The 21,877-nt window shown below is 40.0% G+C and overlaps 1 protein-coding gene across 1 annotated transcript; it reads right to left on the bottom strand.

Annotated features, from left to right (window-relative positions):
- Positions 1-6,585: 6,585 nt before the first annotated feature.
- rps16 (ribosomal protein S16) lies at positions 6,586-9,205 on the bottom strand. Its single transcript, XM_062443604.1, has 5 exons — positions 9,154-9,205; positions 8,539-8,640; positions 7,674-7,770; positions 7,504-7,551; positions 6,586-6,777 (listed from the first exon to the last, which is right to left on the bottom strand). The coding sequence occupies exons 1-5, from the start codon at positions 9,199-9,201 to the stop codon at positions 6,632-6,634; spliced, it is 441 nt and encodes a 146-aa protein (XP_062299588.1). The 5' UTR covers positions 9,202-9,205; the 3' UTR covers positions 6,586-6,631.
- Between the last annotated feature and the right edge of the window lie 12,672 nt (positions 9,206-21,877).

The raw sequence follows: 21,877 nt of genomic DNA, 5'->3' as shown, positions 1-21,877 counted from the left end.
GGTCCTCTGCAGGTTGTCACAGGGAACCAGAGCACCACGGCCAGAGCTGAAGGGTAAAGGTTGAAGGGTGTGTGAGGTAGCCTATGACCTCCCGATTTGGCTCAGGCGTAACAGCCCAGCTCTCTGGGGGAAACCCCTGCATGACCCGGCTCACCCTGCGTGCAGGCCATGTCCAGTGCCGCATTGCCACTACCACACTGCCTGCACAAAAGATGGAGGAAGAAAAAGAGACAGAGCATAGAGAGGGGAGAGCAGAGGCAGATTTTAATGGGAGACAAAGGTTCGGCGATGTGAGCACACTGGGACTAATTCCGCTTTAGTTCAAGTCTAGGTTAAATGCGTTGGGAATGAGTCAATGCTGGCCGCAGAGAGTGTGACTAACAGAGCGGGTCAGTAACAGGGAGCCCTTTTCTGGCTGCTTTCAGACCAAAAACAGGCTGAGAGGAGAGCAAGCGAGGCCTCTTTGTGCAGAGCGAAACAGATGAGATGAATCCATCATCAGCTCAATATTCTCTCCCTACCCTCGACGGTAACAAAGAGTACTTTAAGGGAAGAGGAGGGGGTGAAACTAAGTGCAGCGTGGGATTGTGGAATAAACAGAAGAGACCTGACTTTAATGCTGTCATCAGTAGTCCCGCCAGACCTCTGAAATGTTTCTTTCAAACATCCAGGTGGCTGCTCGATTATGATTGTTGTCACAGACATTTAAAACCCCTTTGCAACAAGTGAAAAAAATGTACACAAAAGAATTCATACAAAAGCAGTTATTTGCCGAAAAGAAGGAAACAACACCTCAAGACACTTAAGACTTTTAATTCTCTGCAGATATTTAGTTGCGGTTCCTCTAAAATAATGATCCTTCAAAGAAAGAATAGTCCTGAAATTATCCCAGGTAACAGACCCCCCCCCCCCCCCCCCACTCATGCACACATATTTATTGATATTCCTATTCTTATTTTTAATGCACAAATTGAGGGAACTGATGGGATTACATTTCACTGTGATTGTACATTATGATTATAAACTTGACTGAAATGTGTCTGTCAAGTAGCAGTATGTATGTATACTATATGGTTGCTTATCTTAAAGGAATAGTTTGACAAGCGTTAGATGATGAAGACTGATGTATTCACATGTCTGTATGGTAAGTATGTAGCTGGAGTCAGGAGACAGTTAGCTTAGCATAAAGACTAGAAACAGTAGGAAAAAGCTAGCCTGGCTCTGCCTAAAGGTAAGAAATTGAAACCTACCTGTACTTCTAAAGCTCACTAATTAACAGTCATATGTAAGTCTTTTGCTTACTGAAGTTTACAAATAACAATTCTGTTACGTGGACCTAAATGCAGCACACTGCAAGCAGAGCAAAGCTGAATAATAACATCTTAATTCTGGCTTGAGTGCAGGCAAAGTAAAAGCGATCAATGCAGAACAAAGGAGGCAACAAAAGTGAATTGAAAACCAGGACTTAAACACAAACTGAACTAATGAAACAAGAGGTAACAGGTGTTAAGACACACAAGTGCAGCCTGGGAGCTGATCGGCTGGGGAAGAAACATGGAGCAGAGCAGGCCTAACGAGATGCATGGCAGGTGTGGAGCACAGGAACGAGAACGAGCACACGGAGTGACTTGCATATTAAGGCTGCATGTAACATTATTTCAGTTCACTTTAACAATGAGAGTAAATGTAGCAAGCAACAGCATCCCAAGTGGTCCTCAGATATAACCTGCAACTCCTCATGTCTGTCCTTCATCCCACTGAGTCCAGTCTTAAATAGGCAGAAAAGCCTGAGGGTATCTGGTGGACTGGGGAAGGGACATAGACCCAAAATGGGACAGAAGCATAACAGATTTATCGTTTTGTTGGGTGGGCAGGAGCAGTTGCCATGCAACCAGTAGAGATTCCAGGAAGTTTCTGATCCCTGCTAAGCTAAGCTAACCTCCTGCTGGCTTCAGCTACATATTATATACCTACAGACGGGTGTCAAATTAAAGGAAAAACCAACATAAAGGGGCTTAGTAAGGTGTTGGGCCTCCACGTGCCGCCAGCTTCAATACGCCTTGGCATTGATTTTACAGTGTCTGAACTCTACTGGAGGGATGAACAACATTCTTCTTAGAGATATTCCCTCATTTAGTGTTTTGATAATGCTGGTGGAGAGCACTGTCCAAAATCTCCCATAGATGTTGAATTAGGTTGAGATCTGGTGACTTCCGTAGCCTCAGCATAGGATACACGTCATGTTCATACTCATCATCATCACCCCTCAGTGACCCCTTGTGCCCAGTGGGTGGAAGAGACCACTCCCATCAGTGTAGAAGTGTTTCATCATAGGATAAAGGGGATCTCATAGAACAACTTTGTACTGATTCGCAGTGATCTTTCTCTCTAAAAGGGACAAGCAGACGCAAACCCAGCAAAATAACAGAGCCACCAGATCTCCTCACTTTTTTCCTTTAATTTGTCACCTGTCTGTATAAATAGCATATATAAAGACACATAACTATACAGAGTGATATCATTTTATCTGTCGACATAGTGCATTTTGCAAAATGTCGAATTATTCCTTTAAGACGAGTTTTGTCAATTAATTGGCTAATCTATAAAATGTTTATAAAATAATGATAAATGCTCATCACAAGTTCTAAGAGATGTTGTAATGAGACATTTTCAAATATACAATTTACAAAGATATACAACAGAGAGAAGCAGACAACCCTTAATAATGAATGTTAATTAAGAATTTAAATGGTTAATCAATTATTAAAATAGATGTCAATTAATTTCCTGTGGATTGTGAATCCTGACTTAGCTTAAAGACTTTAAACAAGATTCCATCAAGAGGTTTAGTTACATTAATAAAAAAGGAATGTGCTGAAAAATCTCTTTATTCCTTAAAACTCAAGTACTGCAAACAAAAGTCGTTTGTTATAGTAATCGTACTAAATCTAATTAAATTGGCAAGGGAGATGAAAGTTTTCAATGACCCAGCTTTTATCTCAAAGGAGACATCTTCCTTCTTTCAGATGCACACAGGCACGCTCGTAGAGATCACCTCCTCTCAAGGACAATGTAACAGATAAGCTGCTACTCCCTCATTATCACTTTCAGGCCCAAACAGCGGCACGTCACTTGGCTCAGCTTCCTTCCCATTGAAGCCAACATTTGTTGCTGCCTGCTACTGTCCCCTGATCCTCAGCCGCTGGCACCCTCGACCAATTGTTGTTTACTCATTCAGGGCAATGAGGCTTGACGAGGAGTAGACCGCTGCAGGGAGGAGGAGGAGGAGGAGGAGAAGGAGGGCAGTGGTCAATATATGTTAATGAACATCCCTCCTTTTTTCTCTCTATTTTATTCCGCAGAGATGATGCTGACAGACTAAATGAATCACTACAGGCCTATACGGCGGGCATTCATATATTCATATGCTTTCATGAGTTGACTGCAGTATGTGCGTTCATATAGGTGTTGTTAAGAGAGGTGGGGATGAAGTGCAAGTGATGACAAAATGCATCCTGGCCTAACACCTCAGTGTTTGTGTGATTAAGAGAGCTAGAGGTGCAGAGGTGTTAACAGAGGAAAGGCAGGTGCTAGAATCAGTGTGTGTGTGTGTGTGTGTGTGTGTGTGTGTGTGTGTGTGTGTGTGTGTGTGTGTGTGTGTGTGTGTGTGTGTGTGTGTGTGTGTGTGTGTGTGTGTGTGTGTGTGTGTGTGTGTGTGTGTGTGTGTGAATGGGTGTGTGCCACAAAGAAATACATCTTACGCAGTAATTACAAGAGAAATCAGTTTTTAAGTTGCAGCAAAACAACACTGGAGCCAACATGTTGCACCTATCCTTAAATATGTTATGCTTCATTTCCCATGGCTATACATATATTTCCTTCACAAGAAATCTAGTAATTGGTTGCTGGTGCCACTTTCTCATAAAGTAACATTTATAAAAGGTTTATATGTTGTACTTTCTGGCTTTATTCATGGTAAATAAATAGTTTATTGAGGATAACTACTTTTATGTTGCCAGGTTGCTGCTGAATGACTTTCTTATATTCAAATAAGCCATTAAGTCTGCACTTATAAATGCTAATAAGTGAATAATGAAGGGTAACAAAACCAGTTACACATGTTAATCAGGTTTTTACAGAGATCCATCACATCTGCAGTAGTAAATGTAAAACAAAAGTAAATAAATGGATTGCCCTTTTTCCAGAATGTCAGAGGTCAAATGGTCCGCTGGAGAGGCCTACCTGATGAACGAAAGAGCTAAAAACACAAAGTAAGTGTAATGTTTGACGTTTCTCAATAATGGCTTATAACTTGTTTATAAAGCATCTGTATATTGTTTTTTAACCTTAAGGCATCAATTACAACACTATTATAGAGTTTGGCTTATTAGAAAGTGGTTCCTGGTGACCTAATTAACATGATATACCTGTTTAAATAGAAGTAAATTTCAGAAATATATAATAAAAACATGATATATAAAGTTAAATGTATAATTTATTATTGAATACAGGTTGCATGCAGGTTCAAAAGCTTTAAGATGTGTTATTGTGTGATTTTAATTTCAATTATAAAAAAATATCGGTTTTCCTTTTATGACATGATCTATTCTGACCTTCAACCATGACATATATAAATAATTCTTGTGGAAACATAGATGGAGAGTAATTTTGCCATTATAGACAGAAAAACAGACACAAAGATCAATTTTGACACTGCTTTTTTCTTCTTGTCTTTCTACCCCTATTCCCAACATTAGTCCCTGTTGTCAGCCCTTATTACGTGCTACAGAAAAAACATTTCCACAGGCACAGAATATGTCATCGGTGTACCATTATGGCCTTTAGAGGTGAGGCGGCAGGCAGGGGCAGAAAATAAACAGTAGTAAACAACAGTAGCAGTGGGGAGTGGGCTTCCCTGCTGTGTTGATTATTGGAGGGCTGTAAACAGGTCTGATCCCCCCCGGGAGCTCACCGAGCGGGAACGGCTGCTGCTGGCTGCCCACAGAGAGGCCAACAACATCTGGGCCTCAGCTCAGCTCAGCTCACCTCATCACGCTCCTGTTGATGGGGCGGAGTGGCGTGTTTGTGCATCTGCGCTGGGAGAAACAAAAAAGATAGATAGCAGTAACAAGCCATCAACAGAAATTTTGGAAAGAATGACAGCAATTTGGAGAGAAAATGTGAACCTGGATGTATTTGAGAAGAATGTGTTGAGAGTTTGAAGGTATATTTACCAGAGTAGAGAAGACTGAAAACATATAATTTACAATAAAAACCCTCCTCTAACAACCAGTATAATCACAATCTGCAATTCTGGCACATTGAGTGCATTTTCATTTTAGATGTTCACACACCTGAATGCAGTTGAGTGAAATCAGCAGTGGAACCCATTGCCTGTTATGATTTTTAATAAAAGAGCCAGCCCATGCATTGAATTATAGTCAACATTTGCATTCTCTGAATGACATGTTTATATTTATTATCGAGCTAAACCAAGCACATTCAGCATAGGCACTGTTGCCAGATTCTGCTAAATCAGTTGTTTCCCCAAGCAAGTAGATTTATATACTTTACTTGAAGGCATTTTGGCAGAAAATAGACTAAAGTTTGGAATTCTGACATGTTTTATATTCATAAATCATGTTTGTCTTGACAGTGGGACAGTCAGACTCTTTCTGAAATGACAGCAGGCCAGTTGGAAACATTTTCTAATGGCTGCTTGTGAGGGGAAATGCGTTTGTATTGTTCATTAACTGTCTTACAGCTCCCTCTGCTGGTAAAATTGGGCCATTATAAAATGAAAAACTACGGCAAGCTGTTGGCAAAATATAGTCGATAACTGACCAAACGCACAACTGTACACAGTGTTAGTTTGTAAGACTAAAATCACATATAGAGTAAAGAGCATGTTGAAAACTCAATTAAATTCTTAATGTGTAGCTATTTGGAAAATTAAATAATAATAGATTTTAAATAGTATATGAAAAAATACCCAACTACCTATACTGGAAATAAGTGTTAACATCTGTCCTTATGCTTGCAAAATACCGCAACCAATTAAATATTTCATTATAGACAACTGAAAAAGTTGAAATGCTACTTCTAAAGTGTTTACTTTAACTTGAATCAATTCACTTATTTCATGATCACATTTTTGTCAATGGGTCAAGTTCAGTTGGAGCTACGTCAGACTGATTTAAGGATGAGATTGTGTTGCTCATTGTTCTTTAAGACACTTATTTGTACTCAGTTTACTTTAAAACAAATAAAGTAATTCCCCAATACAGCACACATACAATGCTCATTATCATCCTAACTGATTAGTGTTGTTCTGTAAAAATCTTTTTAATTTACTTACTAACTTTACCAGTTAGTTATCCAATTTTATATTTTCAACACACCAAGCCAAAGGGAAATATGTAGTTTACCACCAAATGCATGTCTTTGAACTATAATCGAGACCTAATGAGATGACAGTGTATTGTACTTTAATACAGCAATTCCAACTCAAGCTATTCATGCTTGCTGAACTACTATCCATTTTTACAGTTTATAAATGAAAACTTGAGACAACTTGAGACAAAGTGAAGTTCTCTGTTCCTCCAATTTATTATGAAAATGTACAGGGCAATTAACGGTAGGACTTCTGGTAGCGGGCACGGGCTCCAGGTCCACCGAACTTCTTGGACTCGCAGCGACGAGGGTCGGCAACCAGCAGGGTCCTGTCGTACTGGATCAGGATGTCCTTGATCTCCTTCTTGGAGGCCTCATCCACATCTACAGGGGGGGAAAAACTTCAGGTTATTATACAAGCCCATCGTTCTGTCCAAAGTGTTAATACATTTTCTATACTTCTGTCTCTACAAAATGCAGCCTGCATCGAGTACCATGTATCACATTGTCACATCCTAGCTGAAAACATGGTTCCTTTTTCATTGAGCTCTGATAAAAACATGTAATGAACTTATAAAATACTTATTATATAACCCAGGTAAAAATCCAAAATAAGTGGCCTACTTTTTCCAAATTGTGATCAGTTGCATTGTTTAGAAATTGTCCCAAGAAGGGAGTTTCTTTAAGGACAAGAAGTCACTTAAAAATGTACACATTTGACCCCCATCCCAGTGTATGTGGAGCACATATGTAGCTTTAAAGCTCATGTCATATTCTCATTCTTTATGTTTATCTTTGTACTGTTCATGACCTTCAGTGTGATCACAGTACATACATTTAGTTTTGACTGATTTGATGTCACTATTCACAGTACAGAAAATTCTAAACTTAAATCCTTCATACAGCACATACAGGTAATTATTCGTTTTAGTAAGAAACTTATCCATTAGACCAAGAAAACATCTCAGCTGTATCTTCCACAAAAATATATACATCTATTGCCCTGAAATGCAGATCATCTACTTCTTCTCACATTTTCATGTAGTTGAAACATTTTCCAAATCGTAAGTAGTGTGATATTTACACACTAAACCTGATTGTAATACTTACACTTCTGGTAGTATGCAACGAGGGCTTTGGAGATGGACTGACGGATGGCTGGAAGAGGGGAAAAACATATGATTAAATAAATGTGAAATAATAAACAAACTGAATGCTGATACGTACATATTAAGCATAAATTCATGACTGAAAAGAGAAAAAACAACTCTTCTGCTTACCATAGATCTGTGCGACATGTCCACCACCCTTCACTCTGACTCTGATGTCAACTCCAGCAAAACGCTCCTTGCCCAGCAGCAGCACGGGCTCCAGAAGCTGAAAAGAGAGCATATAATGTCAAACATACATCTTCAAAAACATCAAGACAGAAAGACTGACCATTTCCAGCAACAGTAGAAAGAAAATCGGCGATGCAGCCTTTGTCAATCACAGCTCAAAAACTATTCAACTACCAATAGATAGAGAAGCCAGTTCAATATATATTTTTAAGAGAAAGCTTAAAACTAATCTCTTCACTTCAGCTTTCAATTAGCTTTTCTATCAGTCACTACTGCACATCTATTTTGAAACTTATTTCATTTTTAACAACTTTTACTATGTACTATATTTTTTTTTTTTTTAAATATTATATTACATTACTGTTGTTATTTCCTCTCTTCCTATTATTTTGACATTGCTCTATGCTCCTTTTAATGTGAAGCACTTGGTGTATGTAATGTATTTCTGCTGTAAAGCAATTTGAGTTACATTTATTGTCTGAAAGCTGCTATATATTAAGATATTATTATTACTATTTATACTGTTGTATGCTGGGGTAATAGTACTGAAGCCTTACTAGCTTCAGGTGGACATATATTCTGACATATGCTACCATCCACAGTATTCATTTAAAATAACCCATCTTGTATAATACTTTCAGATACAACAGTAGGCCTCCACTCCTTGTAGTCTTGAGATGTGCAACACTGACACTTACCCCATGCTCATCCTTTCTCTGAACTGACCCATTCAATAAATAATGCACCACTACCTGCCTTCTATCAACCAGACATGTGCACCCCTGATGTGGACACCCTCTCTCACCTTGTACTGGAGGGTGGCAGGCTCCACCATCTCCAGGGGTCTGCCGTTCACCTTGATCAGGCCATTCCCCCTTTTGCAGTGGGCAACTGCTGTGGCGGTTTTCTATTGACAAACAAAAAATAAACAGAAATATGTTTAAAGTGGCTGATATATGGATTGAAGTGAGTTACAACAGATATGTCAAGTCAAAATGAATGAGCCTTAAATCCTGGCTTCATCACAACCTTCTAGCTGATGCCAACTCATTTATTGGACAATATGAACATCATGGATCACATAATTTAAGAAAGCAATCCGTATTTAAGTTCAATATCTAGTTTGTCATCCACTGCCTGTACACCATCAACCAGGCTATTTAGCTACATTAGCATAGAGCCAATACACAGCGTCTAACACGTGATTAACAATCATATAGACCAGAAATAGACATTCAAAGCAGTTACAGAACACATTTGAACTATATATATCCACATTAAAGTTTATTGTTTGGCATATAAGTGTAAAAAGACGACACGCTGCCGCTTCTTGTTAGCTACGTTAGCTTAGCATGCGTTTGCTACACATACATGGTGGCCACAGTACCACATGTGGAATAAATCCTATTATTTTACTTACTTTACGTCCAAAAACCTGGACAGACTGCAGGGGACCTTTGGCTGGCATGTTTCTGAAACACACAGGGCACAATATTATGTTAGAAAAACAGATTAATGTGTGTATTTTTGGTCGTTTTTAGCGGATCAGGCTGAAGAACATACCGTCTTCAGCTAGGGTGCCGTACGGAGAGACCGACGGGGTTTCACAAGCCGAACATCAGGGGCTGCTGCACGACACGTCACACCGCTTTGTGGCAGGAGATTTGCGACAGCTGCTCTTGCTCTACCTCCATTTTACAGAAGTGTCTCTGGACTGTGAAGCTGCTGTAAAAGGTGTAATCATGTGTGTTGAGAAGATTTGGGGATTAAAGGGCTAAAAATGGACCTTGGATTTTAACATAATGAGCATCATAAGTGTTGGAAATGATTTAACAGGAGATACAGGGCATCTTTTCCAAACTGAGATCACACTTTTTTTTTTAAATACATGGACTTTTGTGAACACCTTACTTGAGATAAGATAAGATGAGATAAGATATTCCTTAATTAGTCCCACAATGGGGGAATTTGCATTATTGCAGCAGCAAAGTGGACAGAAAAAAGAATAAATAACAATAAATAATAAGTACAAAAGCAATAAAAACAATAGTAGTAACCTAAAGAATATAGTAAAATAGTAGTTAATATTATGTGCATGAGTAATATTAGTGTTGGGGGATAATATACCTTTGAGAGTTTGATTGTTATTGCACAGATGGAAGTGAATATAGATAGGGTTAGATAGATAGATAGATAGATAGATAGATAGATAGATAGATAGATAGATAGATAGATAGATAGATAGATAGATAGATAGATAGATAGATAGATAGATTGATAGATTGATGGATAGATAGAAAGGGATAGATATGTTGTGAGGTTTACTGGGAGCTGTGCTGGTTGTACAATCTTGGTGTAACTTCTGACAATCTTAGATATTAACATTTTCCACATATGTAGGCTACTTTATAGCTATAAGATACAATTCAAAGAGGGAAATATTCCAGATAATTTCAGGTAATATATTAAAAGTAATTCTAATCATCTAATAATCATCTAATCCTGCCAACCAGTGGTCAATTTCCAATCAGACAGAGGTCCACATTTATGACTTTTCTTTTTCAACATGCTTTTATTATCTATTTTTCTTGATGTTTATGTAGGTCTTAAGCAGAGGAAATCAATTAGCTTAATTGGTTTCTTTCCTCTCCTTGCACATTGATTTTTTTCTTGTTGTTTGTATGTATTTGTTTGATTTTAACCCGTGCACATAAATAAACCAATATGGGGTCAGCCTCCATTTATCTGCTTCAGTTTCCGGGTCCTAGTTGTGTACATTATGATCACTGTAGCACTGTCATACCCTACTGGAGCCATCATGAATGTTATTCATCTCTACTGTGGCTAGATAAAAAGTCTGGTGTGGAAAAAGGTGTCTACTGTTTCAAACACCTTTTGACCTTCTAACCGGCTAAACCTGCTAAATTAACGAGCTAAAAATGTTGTAGACATGTGATAGATACTATCATACTCTATAAACAAAACTGCATTGTGGATTACAGTTTGGTATGAGGATGAAACAACTGGGAAAGCACTGGTGTGCTAAATAAATAAAAATAAGGACTGTATCCAATTTAGTATCATTTGATAATGTGCATGATGGCTCACTGGCTTGGCTTTAGATGGAACTAAGCCACTGATAATATTATTAATCCACTTGTGCTTTTCCTACTATGACAAGTCAAAAATATCTGCTGTAAAAAGGTCTATTAACTCAGCTTCTGTTGTCACCTTAAAATCTTATTATATAATAAATCATAGCAGTTCCAAGAGTGTTCAATATTTCAGAAAGACGACACATACTTTGCTCTCTCAAACTGAGAATAATTGACAAAATATGTGGTCTAACGCAACCATTTGGAAATACAGAAGTGAACAGATTTTCTCCACTACCCTGGAATGATAGATTGTATTTTCAGACAAGTAACCATCTGTCTAAACAACAAAAACTGAAGCAGCAGCAGCAGCAACCCTGTTCTGCTGCCAAATAAAAGGAACAGGTCATGATCCAGCAGCAAAAAAAAAAGAAAGAAGAATATTTGGATTTAGTTTCTTTAGTTGGATGCATCCAAGACATTTTGATAAATTGCACCCAGCTTATAAACCATTTTGATAGTAATAATAATATAATAATTTTCTATTCAGAGGGATCTGGTGGAACCAAGTCACATCTACATACATACATACAGTATATATTAAGATAACGATTTTAAATATTGCCTTTTGTTTATGAATTATGTAATCCAGCAAATCAAAAATCACATCACATTACACCCCCATAATCTGTGATGTGTTAATAGAAATCCTAGTCACCTGTTTAATGTAAGATTATACTCATCTTCCTCATTCATTTTTCTGAAGTCCTCAACAACAGTGCCCTCTGGTGTTGGTGAAATTAATAACACAATTTCAAGTGTGACATCATCACCACCTCAGATGGGGGCAAAGTTGTATCATCAGCCAGAAGCTGTCTGGCAGAGATCACTGCAGAACATTAATTTTGCATGCATTAATGCCTGACAGTTCGCATCAAACTACACAAACACACTGCAGCTTGGTTTCATCAAAGCTCATTTTTAAGCTAGTGAGTCTAACCACAGAGATCATGTGGTTCAGTACTACTTGGCGCTGAGTAGCTGAGGGTCAGCCTATAGGAGTAGGACGTGACATGGGAAAAAGGAAGTGGGGATCTTTTTGGACACCCAATTCTAAACTTTAGTCCTACACAAGAGACAGTGTTTGATCTGACCACAATGTTGGACGACGTTCATCTGAGCAAACTAGACCCTGCAGTTTGTGGGAGGAAGCTGCTTTCTCATGATTCATCATAGCAGTGCAGTTTACAAAAACAAATATACTCTGTGGTAATTGACTTAATGTGAAAAACTACTAGGACAGAGCCTTGAGGGGGACACTTGTCAAGAATCTCAAGCACACAAATCCTGCAGTCTGACACTGGAGAAGAGGGGAAAGTGTCAGCATCAAGGCTTACCCTTAAAGGAAGGAAGCAGCAGGGCCATTCCTGGGTCAAAGAAGGTCTGAAGAAGATAGATAGCGTCTTGGGAGTCTGTATACAATAGTGTGAGTCATGTGTGCGGTGTGCAGTGCCTACCTATGCCTGACATTTACTGCAGCGAGAATGGTGTTTATAGTGTCGGCCACGAGTGAACAGGCACCTGGCTTCTTTTATTGTCAGGGAGAATGCATACTCCCCTCGGGGCTGCCTGCTGATGGGCCAGTCTGGATGGATAATAGTTTTTACTTTTCTCAGTCTCTACTTCAGCACTGCTCAGACTCTAAAATTCGTGGCAGGATGGTGTACACGGAGCCATTTATGTTTCTGGATATAGACAACAGGTTCATGTTAGATCTCCATGCATTCATCCATTTTGTCAACGCAAAGATGCAAGTAGACGCATATTTGCCCCGGGCAGCGTGAATCAACAAGTTCAAATGTTTCAACGTGAGAAAAAATGTACCTGTATCCTGGCGCTTTTCCAGCAGACAAGAGGAAAAAGGACAGACTGGAGGGAAATAACTGATAACTCCATAAATCTGACATTAACTGCAGAGTTTGTCACTATAGGTAAACCCTTTCACTTTACACTTTGCCCATTGTTAGTGTAAAATACTTTGCAGGAATTTTACAAAAAAACAATGTAAAAAGTAATGCATTTATCTGCAGAGACTCTGCTGTGTTCGAGTCATTTCTGGGTGTCAACCTTCGTGCTCCAAGCCATGTTTGAGGTCAGGACTGGTAGTTTAGCCACCAGCACACACCACTGTCTCCGTTTTTGTCCTCTGCTCTGCTCTGTTCTCAGTCTCTATGTCATGGTTTGTGTGTCTGCTTGACTGAGGACTGGGCTGAACTTCACACACAAAGAGCAGAAAGGCCACAGCAGACAGGAAGAAGCTCTGCACCTTCCTGTAGGGTTGTACAGAGGTGTGCAGAGGTGTGCTATAGAGGTATTTGTGCTTTAGAAACAATCATAAAATAACATCTTATTTATCTGGTTAATTGTTCTCGCCAGGGTTGTTCGCTCTCTTCTTTTATTCTATAGCTCACTCGACCAACACTGCTCTCTCTCTTTTGGAGGAGGAGGTGTCAATTTTGAATGACAAATCCTACATAGTGTACCTTTAAAGTAGTCGCTAAGTTCACAAGGCTTTTTTAAAAACATTTCAGATGCCTGTGTTTAAATGAATGAAGACAAGCAGAAGGTGTTTGGACCTTTTCCCTAATGCTCCCGTGGTGACAAATGAAGCTTTCCCCATTAAAGAATCATATTAGGCTATGAAGGACCAAGTGCAGAGCCCAGTCTGGTCTCTTCTATTAAACGCTCTCTCATTCCCTTTCAGTTAATGCGTGTGAGTTCATTAAAAGAAACAGGGCTGTAGTTGTAGAGACACAGTGTGGGGACCCCAGGCTGGATGTCAAGCTTCCAGATAAACCTTTGTTTGTGTTGGTGTTATGCCCCAAAACCCCCACCCCCGTCACTGTCTGCATAGGAAACATGTTTAAGGCTGCAGAATCATCCCTGATTTCCTGTTCTGTTCAGCAGCCCACTAAAACATACAATCCTTTTGTGTTACTAACTGTCAAGCTCATCTTACAAAATCCAGACCTCTCAACCATTTGAAGTTAAACGCTCTCAGATTACTGCTTTGGGTAGTGGCAGTGGTATTTTCAGCAGAACTGTCACTGAGTATACTCAAAACCCCACACAATCACATTTTAACTGTTTTCTGTTTACATATGGCAGATAAAATCATAATGTTCTTAAAAGATCCAAGGCTCTTTAATCCAACTTTTTTTTATTTATTTTTTTTATAAAGAGGCACACACTGCTTTAGAGCTTGCAGAAGGAGGGGAGTCTGCAGTCATCCAGTAAAATAGCTGGCAATAAATAAAGACCACACCATATATGTGCATTTCCTCTGCATGGCCTTATGGAAACACATCACCTGGAGGTGCGACCCCTCGACCTCGTCTTGTCACAGCACCCTGAGCATGAGACAACGCTCTCAGATTTACAGGGGAGGAGATGCTGTTCCCTGCCTGCTATTGCGTCTCATTTGACCATAATAGGCCTGGCGGTGGTAGAAAAAGTGTTGCCGGTAATTGAAGTTTCCCTGAGCAGAAGGAGAAGATCTGCTAAACCCAGTAGGCGGAGAGGCCGAGAGGGGCGCACAAAGGTTTTGTGAGGTATACAGAAGCGGAGTCACCATGGCAACCAGGGGAAACTCTTTTGGGCTCATGAGGCAGAAAAAGTGTCTTCCCTGAAAAGCAGCTATGAGGCCCATGAATCTGCAAGTCAAGAGAAATATGATTCAAGGCAACAGGTCTTACCTTTTATATCCATGTGCGAGGATCCATAAATAGCTCTCTATATCTTTCTGTTTATCTGTGAAACATTTAAGTGTAACATTCTCAATTTTATTACAGGTGCACAATTCAAGTGGTTCAGATTCATGCCTTAAATAACCAAATGAAAGTAGAAAATAATGTATTCATGTACACATAAATGTATACTACATATCTATATTTTTTTCAAATTTTTAAATCAACATATGTTCGCTACTGTAGATGATAAAATCTGACAGAATATGCTTACTTTCTATATGTTGAGTTCTACATACGCAAGACTACATCACATTCAGGCCTCCTTCTCTTTCTAAGAAATAAAAATCCCAAGGTGGTGCACCAAAGTGCCACAGAAAGGGGGATTTCCCTGAAACTGGCTTAAAGTAACCCTTGAAAGTGAGAGGTACCAAGATGGCTGCCACCGCCCCCTCTTTTTTTGCCTGTCGCTGTGCCATGGCAGCAGTAAATATTGATGTCTGTCTGCCTAACTGGATGACAGCTCATAGCACTAAAATGTAGCCCGGTATTGAACCCTGGTTTGGACTTGAGCCCCTTCCATTAATTTGGCTATTTCAGCACACATTTACCACATAGCGATGGGCCTTGCAGCTGTCCCACGCTCTGTCAACTTCCATCTGGCCTTCAGAGTTGGGGCCACAGGATAATGCTGAAGCGAAGCAGGCTCAGACGTGCAGTGGGCATATTGTCTTTCTTCCCAGGATGCAATGCTCTGTCGGTAACAGCGCTGGATCCATATAGCCACATTTTATGTCCTTTGTCCTTTTCAACAACTTTTCATTGCTGCAAGACTTTGACTGATTTTCTTCTTAATTTGATTATTTGGAAAAATTATGGACCTATCCTCTATTTGCAGAAGAGTGGAAAGAAATATGAAGGTTTGCAGTCATTTTAGACAATTTGACATGCCTTTTATACACAGATGTGGATCTTGCATATCACACAGGACCTAATTTCATGTGTACATTTATTGCATGCGTCTTGGAGGAGGTATCCCTGTCATGATCTTTCTGAAATCTCTTCCTTAATGTCTCATTAAAGGTTTATTTTGGGAGCTATCCTTATCTGAATCAAGGGTCTAAGGATACAGGGTGATGTATGCCGTACAAGGCCTTTCAGGCAAATTTAAGATTTGGGGTTAGATAAACAAAATACTTTCCTCATTGTCAAAGTCAAGTCAAACTTTATTTGCACCGTACATTTTTTTAAAAACAAAGCTGACCATGGTAATTAAGAAGCTTAAAGTACCAAAATAAATAAATATAAAAGTTAAATAACAAAGAGGAATAAAAGAAAACAATTGTCATAATGGTAATATAAGAAGTGTTATACAAAACAAGAGCGAGGCAAAGTGTCAACCTCAACTCGAATTGAAAGCCAACGAGAAGAGGAGGGTCTTCAGGAGCGCCTTAAAAGTTTCTACGTCCTTATATGAATAAGTAAGCCGCTCCAGAGATTAGAGGCAGCCACCGCAAAGGCCCGCTTGCCTCTATTTTTGTACCTCATTGTACCTATTTCGGTAATCATATGGGAAAGAAACTATGCAAAAATATGCGTTAAATCTATTTATTTAGTCTAGTGTAATCTTTGAAGCACAATTCACCTTCAGCATCTGCCAGATTCAGAGATGTGTTGAAGCTATGGGTTGCGTTGTCATGGGGACGCAACCACAACAAGATCATTGGCTGATGAAGTGTCTCAGTCGATGAACTGTGCCAGATGAAAGTTCAACAGGTTTATTCTTTTTTAACAAACATACTGGGTTACACAGTCCATGGATGCCCCATCAAGGCACAGGTTTCATTAGAAGAATCATGATTTATAATTGTTAGTCCATTTTTTTTAACATATAACAGTCTAGTGTAATGTTGTGCAGGTGTATAGTTTTTATGGTTAAACCTTTCTCTTCCATCATCAAGAAAAATCTGCCCCCAGTTTGTTTTGTGCATAAGCTAAATTGCTTCACCTTACTGAGAGATTTGTATATATTTATTTATTTATTGATAGAAGGAAAATATGAATTTAATACTAAATGGCTGTTTTTTGTGCATGTGAGCTTCATGTAAAACTTGACCAGCATTCAGGAAATTCTTATGTTTGAATTCATGTAAAAATATTTTAAAAAAGAAAGCCGTTCTTCATCTGTTATGATTTTGTTTGCACATAAAATCCCCATCACATTTTTGTTCAGGAAAACAACATTGTTCCATCCCACTCAAAACACCTCATTATGTGTTTCAGCAAGGCTCATTGTTTATAGAGCAGGTTGAGGAGCTCAAAGCTGCACTTGACACACTGAATTCATGCAGCTGATCTGGCAGGAGGGCAGAGCCAAACTTGCCAACATAACAGCCTTTCACTCGCCATTTATCTGCGCTGTCACACACACCGGTACTTCCCCTCGATCAATCTCACTCACTTATATACACGCGCACACACACACACACACACACACACACACGCTCAGCTCGCCCACACAATCTGCAACATCACCCTCCTTCTCCTCTTGTTCCATCTCCCCCTACTTATTTCTCTCCATCTCACCCTTTCTGCAAGTGTGTGCCTGTGCAAGCGTGAGTATGTGTGTGTGTGTGTGTGTGTGTGTGTGTGTGTGTGTGTGTGTGTGTGTGTGTGTGTGTGTGTGTGTGTGTGTGTGTGTGTGCGTGTGTGGGTCGACTCTGGTCAGGGTTCATGTAAGAGGCAGTGGCAGTGGGGTGAGGACGGGGCCATGTGGGGTCTGGCTGACACCGGCTGCGATAAAGCCAGAGAGTGTCACCACTACACCAAAGCCCTCTTTATTCCTCAATTTTATTTCTTCTCTTTTTTTTTCTCCCCTCTCCTCTCCAGTATCTGATGGGCTGTGGAACACTAAGCTCCAGCCTCGCTTTGGCCCTTGACAACATCTGGGAATACAATGATGAATATGATCACTGCCAGCAACTAGCGTCCTCTCATTTCTCTCTCTCCCTCCCTCTCTCTCTCTCTCTCTCTCTCTCTCTCTCTCTCTCTCTCTCTCTCTCTCTCTCTCTCTCTCTCTCTCTCTCTCTCTCTCTCTCTCTCTCTCTCTTTCTGGTTGTGCCTGCACACATATTAAAATGTCCAACAGATGATGAAGTGTGACCTTGACAACATGATAAGTACATGTTACAACTTGTGGTCTAGTCCCCTCATAATTGCACGTAACAAATGAGCGCCGTGTCATGCTGCTTGTGTTTCGTGTAGTTTTTCTTCACTGTCTTGGAGTATATTCAGTCATTTTGTTAGAGTACTTTTGGTGTGTTATTAGAGTGTATTATATCCATATTGTGTTTCATGTTGTCCATACGGTTGGTGTAATTCTGTGCTCAATCACTGTGTGTTCCAGGCTCCCAGGGGGAGAGGAGACGGGGCTGGGAAGCTCTGATGGGAAAGTGGGCCAGCGCTCTCAGCCCTCCGCTGGAGAGCTCCTTAAAAGGCCTGGAGAGATGATGTCGTGGACTCCCCCCCCCACCCCCCCACCCCCACCCCCCACCCTCTCTCTCTTTATGTTTTTTTTCCTCCCTCCTACAGCAGTGGAGAAGCCCGGCTGCAGGAGCAGAGCCAGGATTTGGCCATCAGCACATCAGAGAAACACACGACACTGATGACTTCATTGAGTTGAAATAGGGCCTCCATCCATCAGAAGCTGGAAAGGCTTATTGTGAAAGATAGGATTTCCCGGACTGGGACTTATTATGTCTTACTGTACTCACTGCTGCATATACTGGGTACATTTTGAATTTGAAGTGTTTCTAAACTTGTGCACCAGAGGTGATAGGGGAACTGCAGCACACTTCCCCATATTTGCAAAGCAAAAGCAGAAACGAGCAGAAAATGCAATATCACGACAACAACAGGAGATGCAGAAGTTGTCTTTTGTAAGTCGCACTTGACTAATAGTGAAACGTTTTTATGTTGACACCTTTTGCATACATGGGTTAGACCTGCTTTATCCTGGTAGTTTTGACCAATCAGAATGCCCCAAACTCATTAAATAGCGGATGTCTTCACACACAACTGCTGGCCTTTCTGTTTCAGTCAGCCCGTCTAATTTTTTCCATGACAGCCTGTGCGACAGGGGTCAAGAACCACTTCATGTACACAAAGCGTGCAAGGCCAAAACAGATGGCTATGTCCCCTTCAACCCCACAAACAACCCTTTTTGGGCCTTTGCATTGGCTCTGCACAGGTGAGCTCCTGTGCCTGGAGTGAGGCTGCATCAGGCGCGTGTGGGCGAAAGCTTCACCCTTTTGCTCCCGAGGCTCCAATCTCCGAGCCATCTGCTGTTATCTGGGGAATGTTCTCCGCACACTTCATGGACATATATGTACCAGTGCTTTGACGTCTTTTCTATTTTTAACGGTGGTCCGCCACTGGAGGTTATTATAATGATGTCAAACAGCCTTTCAAAATAAATCTGATTGTTTGTCTTGGGTTGCACTTCCTGCCCGCTTTTCATGTCATGTTTGTTTGTGTTTACCCATCTGTCAAACTGGATTTTTTTATGAGGGTTGTTTTGGTGTAAGGACTTGTTTTGCCTGACTTACATGAACACCCTCAGCTCTATTGTGTAGTATTCACAAAGCATTCTCTTTTAAACTAGAGCTTCACCCAGTTGTTAATGTTAATTGTGGCTTTGGTGTAAAGAAAACAACAAAAACAGTCTAGACTTTAGAAGTGATGATATTTAAAGGAATAACTTTGCATTTAGAGACCACTTGTTGGTATGGTAAGCATGCAGCTGGAGCCAGAGGCCAGAACACTGTATTTTTTGTATGGTTTAAACAAACTATAACATATTTATAACTTCAAAGTAGGACTGCAATAATTTGCAGATTAATCAATCAATCGACAAGTCATTGACAGACAATTAATCACAAACTATTTTGATAATTGATTCATCAATTTGAGCCACTCTCTAAGACATTTGAGGATGTCACTGTGGGCTTTTGGAAACAGTGATTGACATTTTTCGAAATTTTCTGACATTTTATAGACTAACGAATAATCAATTAGTTAAGAAATAATTTATATGAAAACTAAATGTAGATTAAAGGCTTTAAAGATTATTTAGACAGAACCAGACTAAGTGTTTCCGCATTTTTCCAGTGTTTATGCTACGCTAAGCTAACCACCTGCTGGAGTTGCTGTGAGACAGAGATTGGTATTGAACTATCTGACTCTTGACAAGAAAACAAATAATCACATTTTCCAAAATGTCCAACTATTCTTTTAAGTTTAGGCTGTCATTATAGTATGAGGCTGAATAATCAGTCCACCTTTGGGGTTAGGGTTAAAGCCTTGAACTTGAACATTTTGGTACGTTTCCAGTACACTGGAGACAAAACCGGAGGAGTATGCTGATCCCATGTGACAGGGGAATTGTGTTCTGCTCTGTCTGCATTTGGAAGCTCTGACATGAGAAACAGGTAGTCACCCTCAAGGTGTTTTTAGGGGTAAAAGAGACACTGCAAACGTCACTCCCCATCCTCTTCTGCTCTCCCATCGCTTCTACCTCCTTTAGTATCCTCCTGTCCTGTGCAGGTAAGAGGCTGTTGTTGACAGGTACCACATGTGATGAACAACATCAGTCGTCACCTTGTCAGCTGCGACACAGCCACACCTTGCTGCTTGACCCATGCCTAGCAGATAACTAACATGACAGTAGGCCAGTGCCAGTGTGTCATGTTGTTCAATGCAAGCAGCTGACCTCGTCCACAGCGTTCAAAATGCACTTCATTTACATTCCTCTGGCTCCACTTGGGACATGGAAGATGAGGATTGTGAATATTGGCTCTAAAACTGCCTTGACCCAATTTGTTGTGCTCTCTAATTTTAAACTACATCACAGAGAGCAGTTTGCAAACCAGCCTCCCATCTCTGCAACTAAAAGTCTATTTATTTGCATTTGCAGCAAATAGTGCCAAGATTATAAGAGATCAGTGGACGCAAATGAGAATTTATAGTGTAAATGAGGTTATATCAGAGTGTGACTGATTTTTTTTGTCTCTTCTTAGTTTTCTGTTATTTCACACCCACCAAGAAACTGTGGCCAAGTTGTCAGCTTGTGAAAACACCCAGTGCTTTGATGTTGCATTACTGGTCATCATATAACATCCATCTGAAATCCAGTCAAACAAACAGTGCTGCTCTAAATCTGTATTCACTGGTGTTTTTCCATTTCCAAGCAGAAAATTGACAACATGTGAGGTTAAAACAGCAAATTCTTGATATGTTTGTGCCTGCAAGCTTTTTTCTAGCTACAGAAGTTAGCACTGATAATACTGTCAGATGGCTGCATAAAGGCTAATAATCATATGTGGGTGGCTTTGCTGCAAGAGGGAGTGCTGAGTAGCACAAGTAACACTTATCTATTTTTAAGCTGCTGCTTGAGGGCTTCCTTTGTGAAACGTGTGGATGGAGCTTATGTGAATGTAATTTCTGTATAGGAGAGAGTTAAAAGCTGAGAGTTAATGTGTTTAGGAGTGGACACAATTCGTTTTTTTGTAATTAAGGCCTGAGATGGTATTTTTTTATTTAAAGATGGCAAAAATGATTATTTAAGAGTTTTTCCATGTAATCCATGTACTCAAAGACATCCCTAGATCGGGGCCTTAACCCTTGACTGAAATGAACTGAATATGATGCCAGTGAAAATGAAACATTGTAGCCAGCAGATATGCTTTGTAACTTGTAGTAGATTTTAGGATTACCAAGGTCGTGGGAGATGAGCGCCGTTAGGAAATAAGATATATGACACCTGTTAATTGAAATGTGAACCTGTCCACATGTGAAGTGAAGTACCTTGAAGTACTGCCCATGACAAACGAGATGGTCTGTGACCTTTGACCTCAGAGAATGCGCCCACTGGGCTTGCACCCCGTGATCATCGGTGGGGTTGAGTTCAGTTCACAATGTGTAAGTGGTATTTAAACCTGATAGGCCAGAGGGTTTAAAGACTGAACACGGCTCTGTTTTTCCGCTCATGCTTCTTTTCATCAAGGTGAATGGAAATAATGAGGGCAGAGGGTTTCAATAGCTAAATCAAGAAGTCTAAAACAGGAAAACCAAAGCCTCAAAATTATCTAAGAGATATATGGTGTCTGGAGGAGAATCTTTTTCAACTTTCGTGGAAATAATTTCGAATAACCTTTGATTTAATAATTTGGCTACTGCTGCATTCATAAATTTAATGAAAAGTAATTTACACAAAAATAATTCCCTGCTGGGAGAGGTGCTGCTT

The sequence above is a fragment of the Scomber scombrus genome, chromosome 22, assembly GCF_963691925.1.
Source record: "Scomber scombrus chromosome 22, fScoSco1.1, whole genome shotgun sequence".
Lineage (NCBI taxonomy): Eukaryota > Metazoa > Chordata > Actinopteri > Scombriformes > Scombridae > Scomber > Scomber scombrus.
This window is presented reverse-complemented; position numbering and strand designations above follow the sequence as displayed.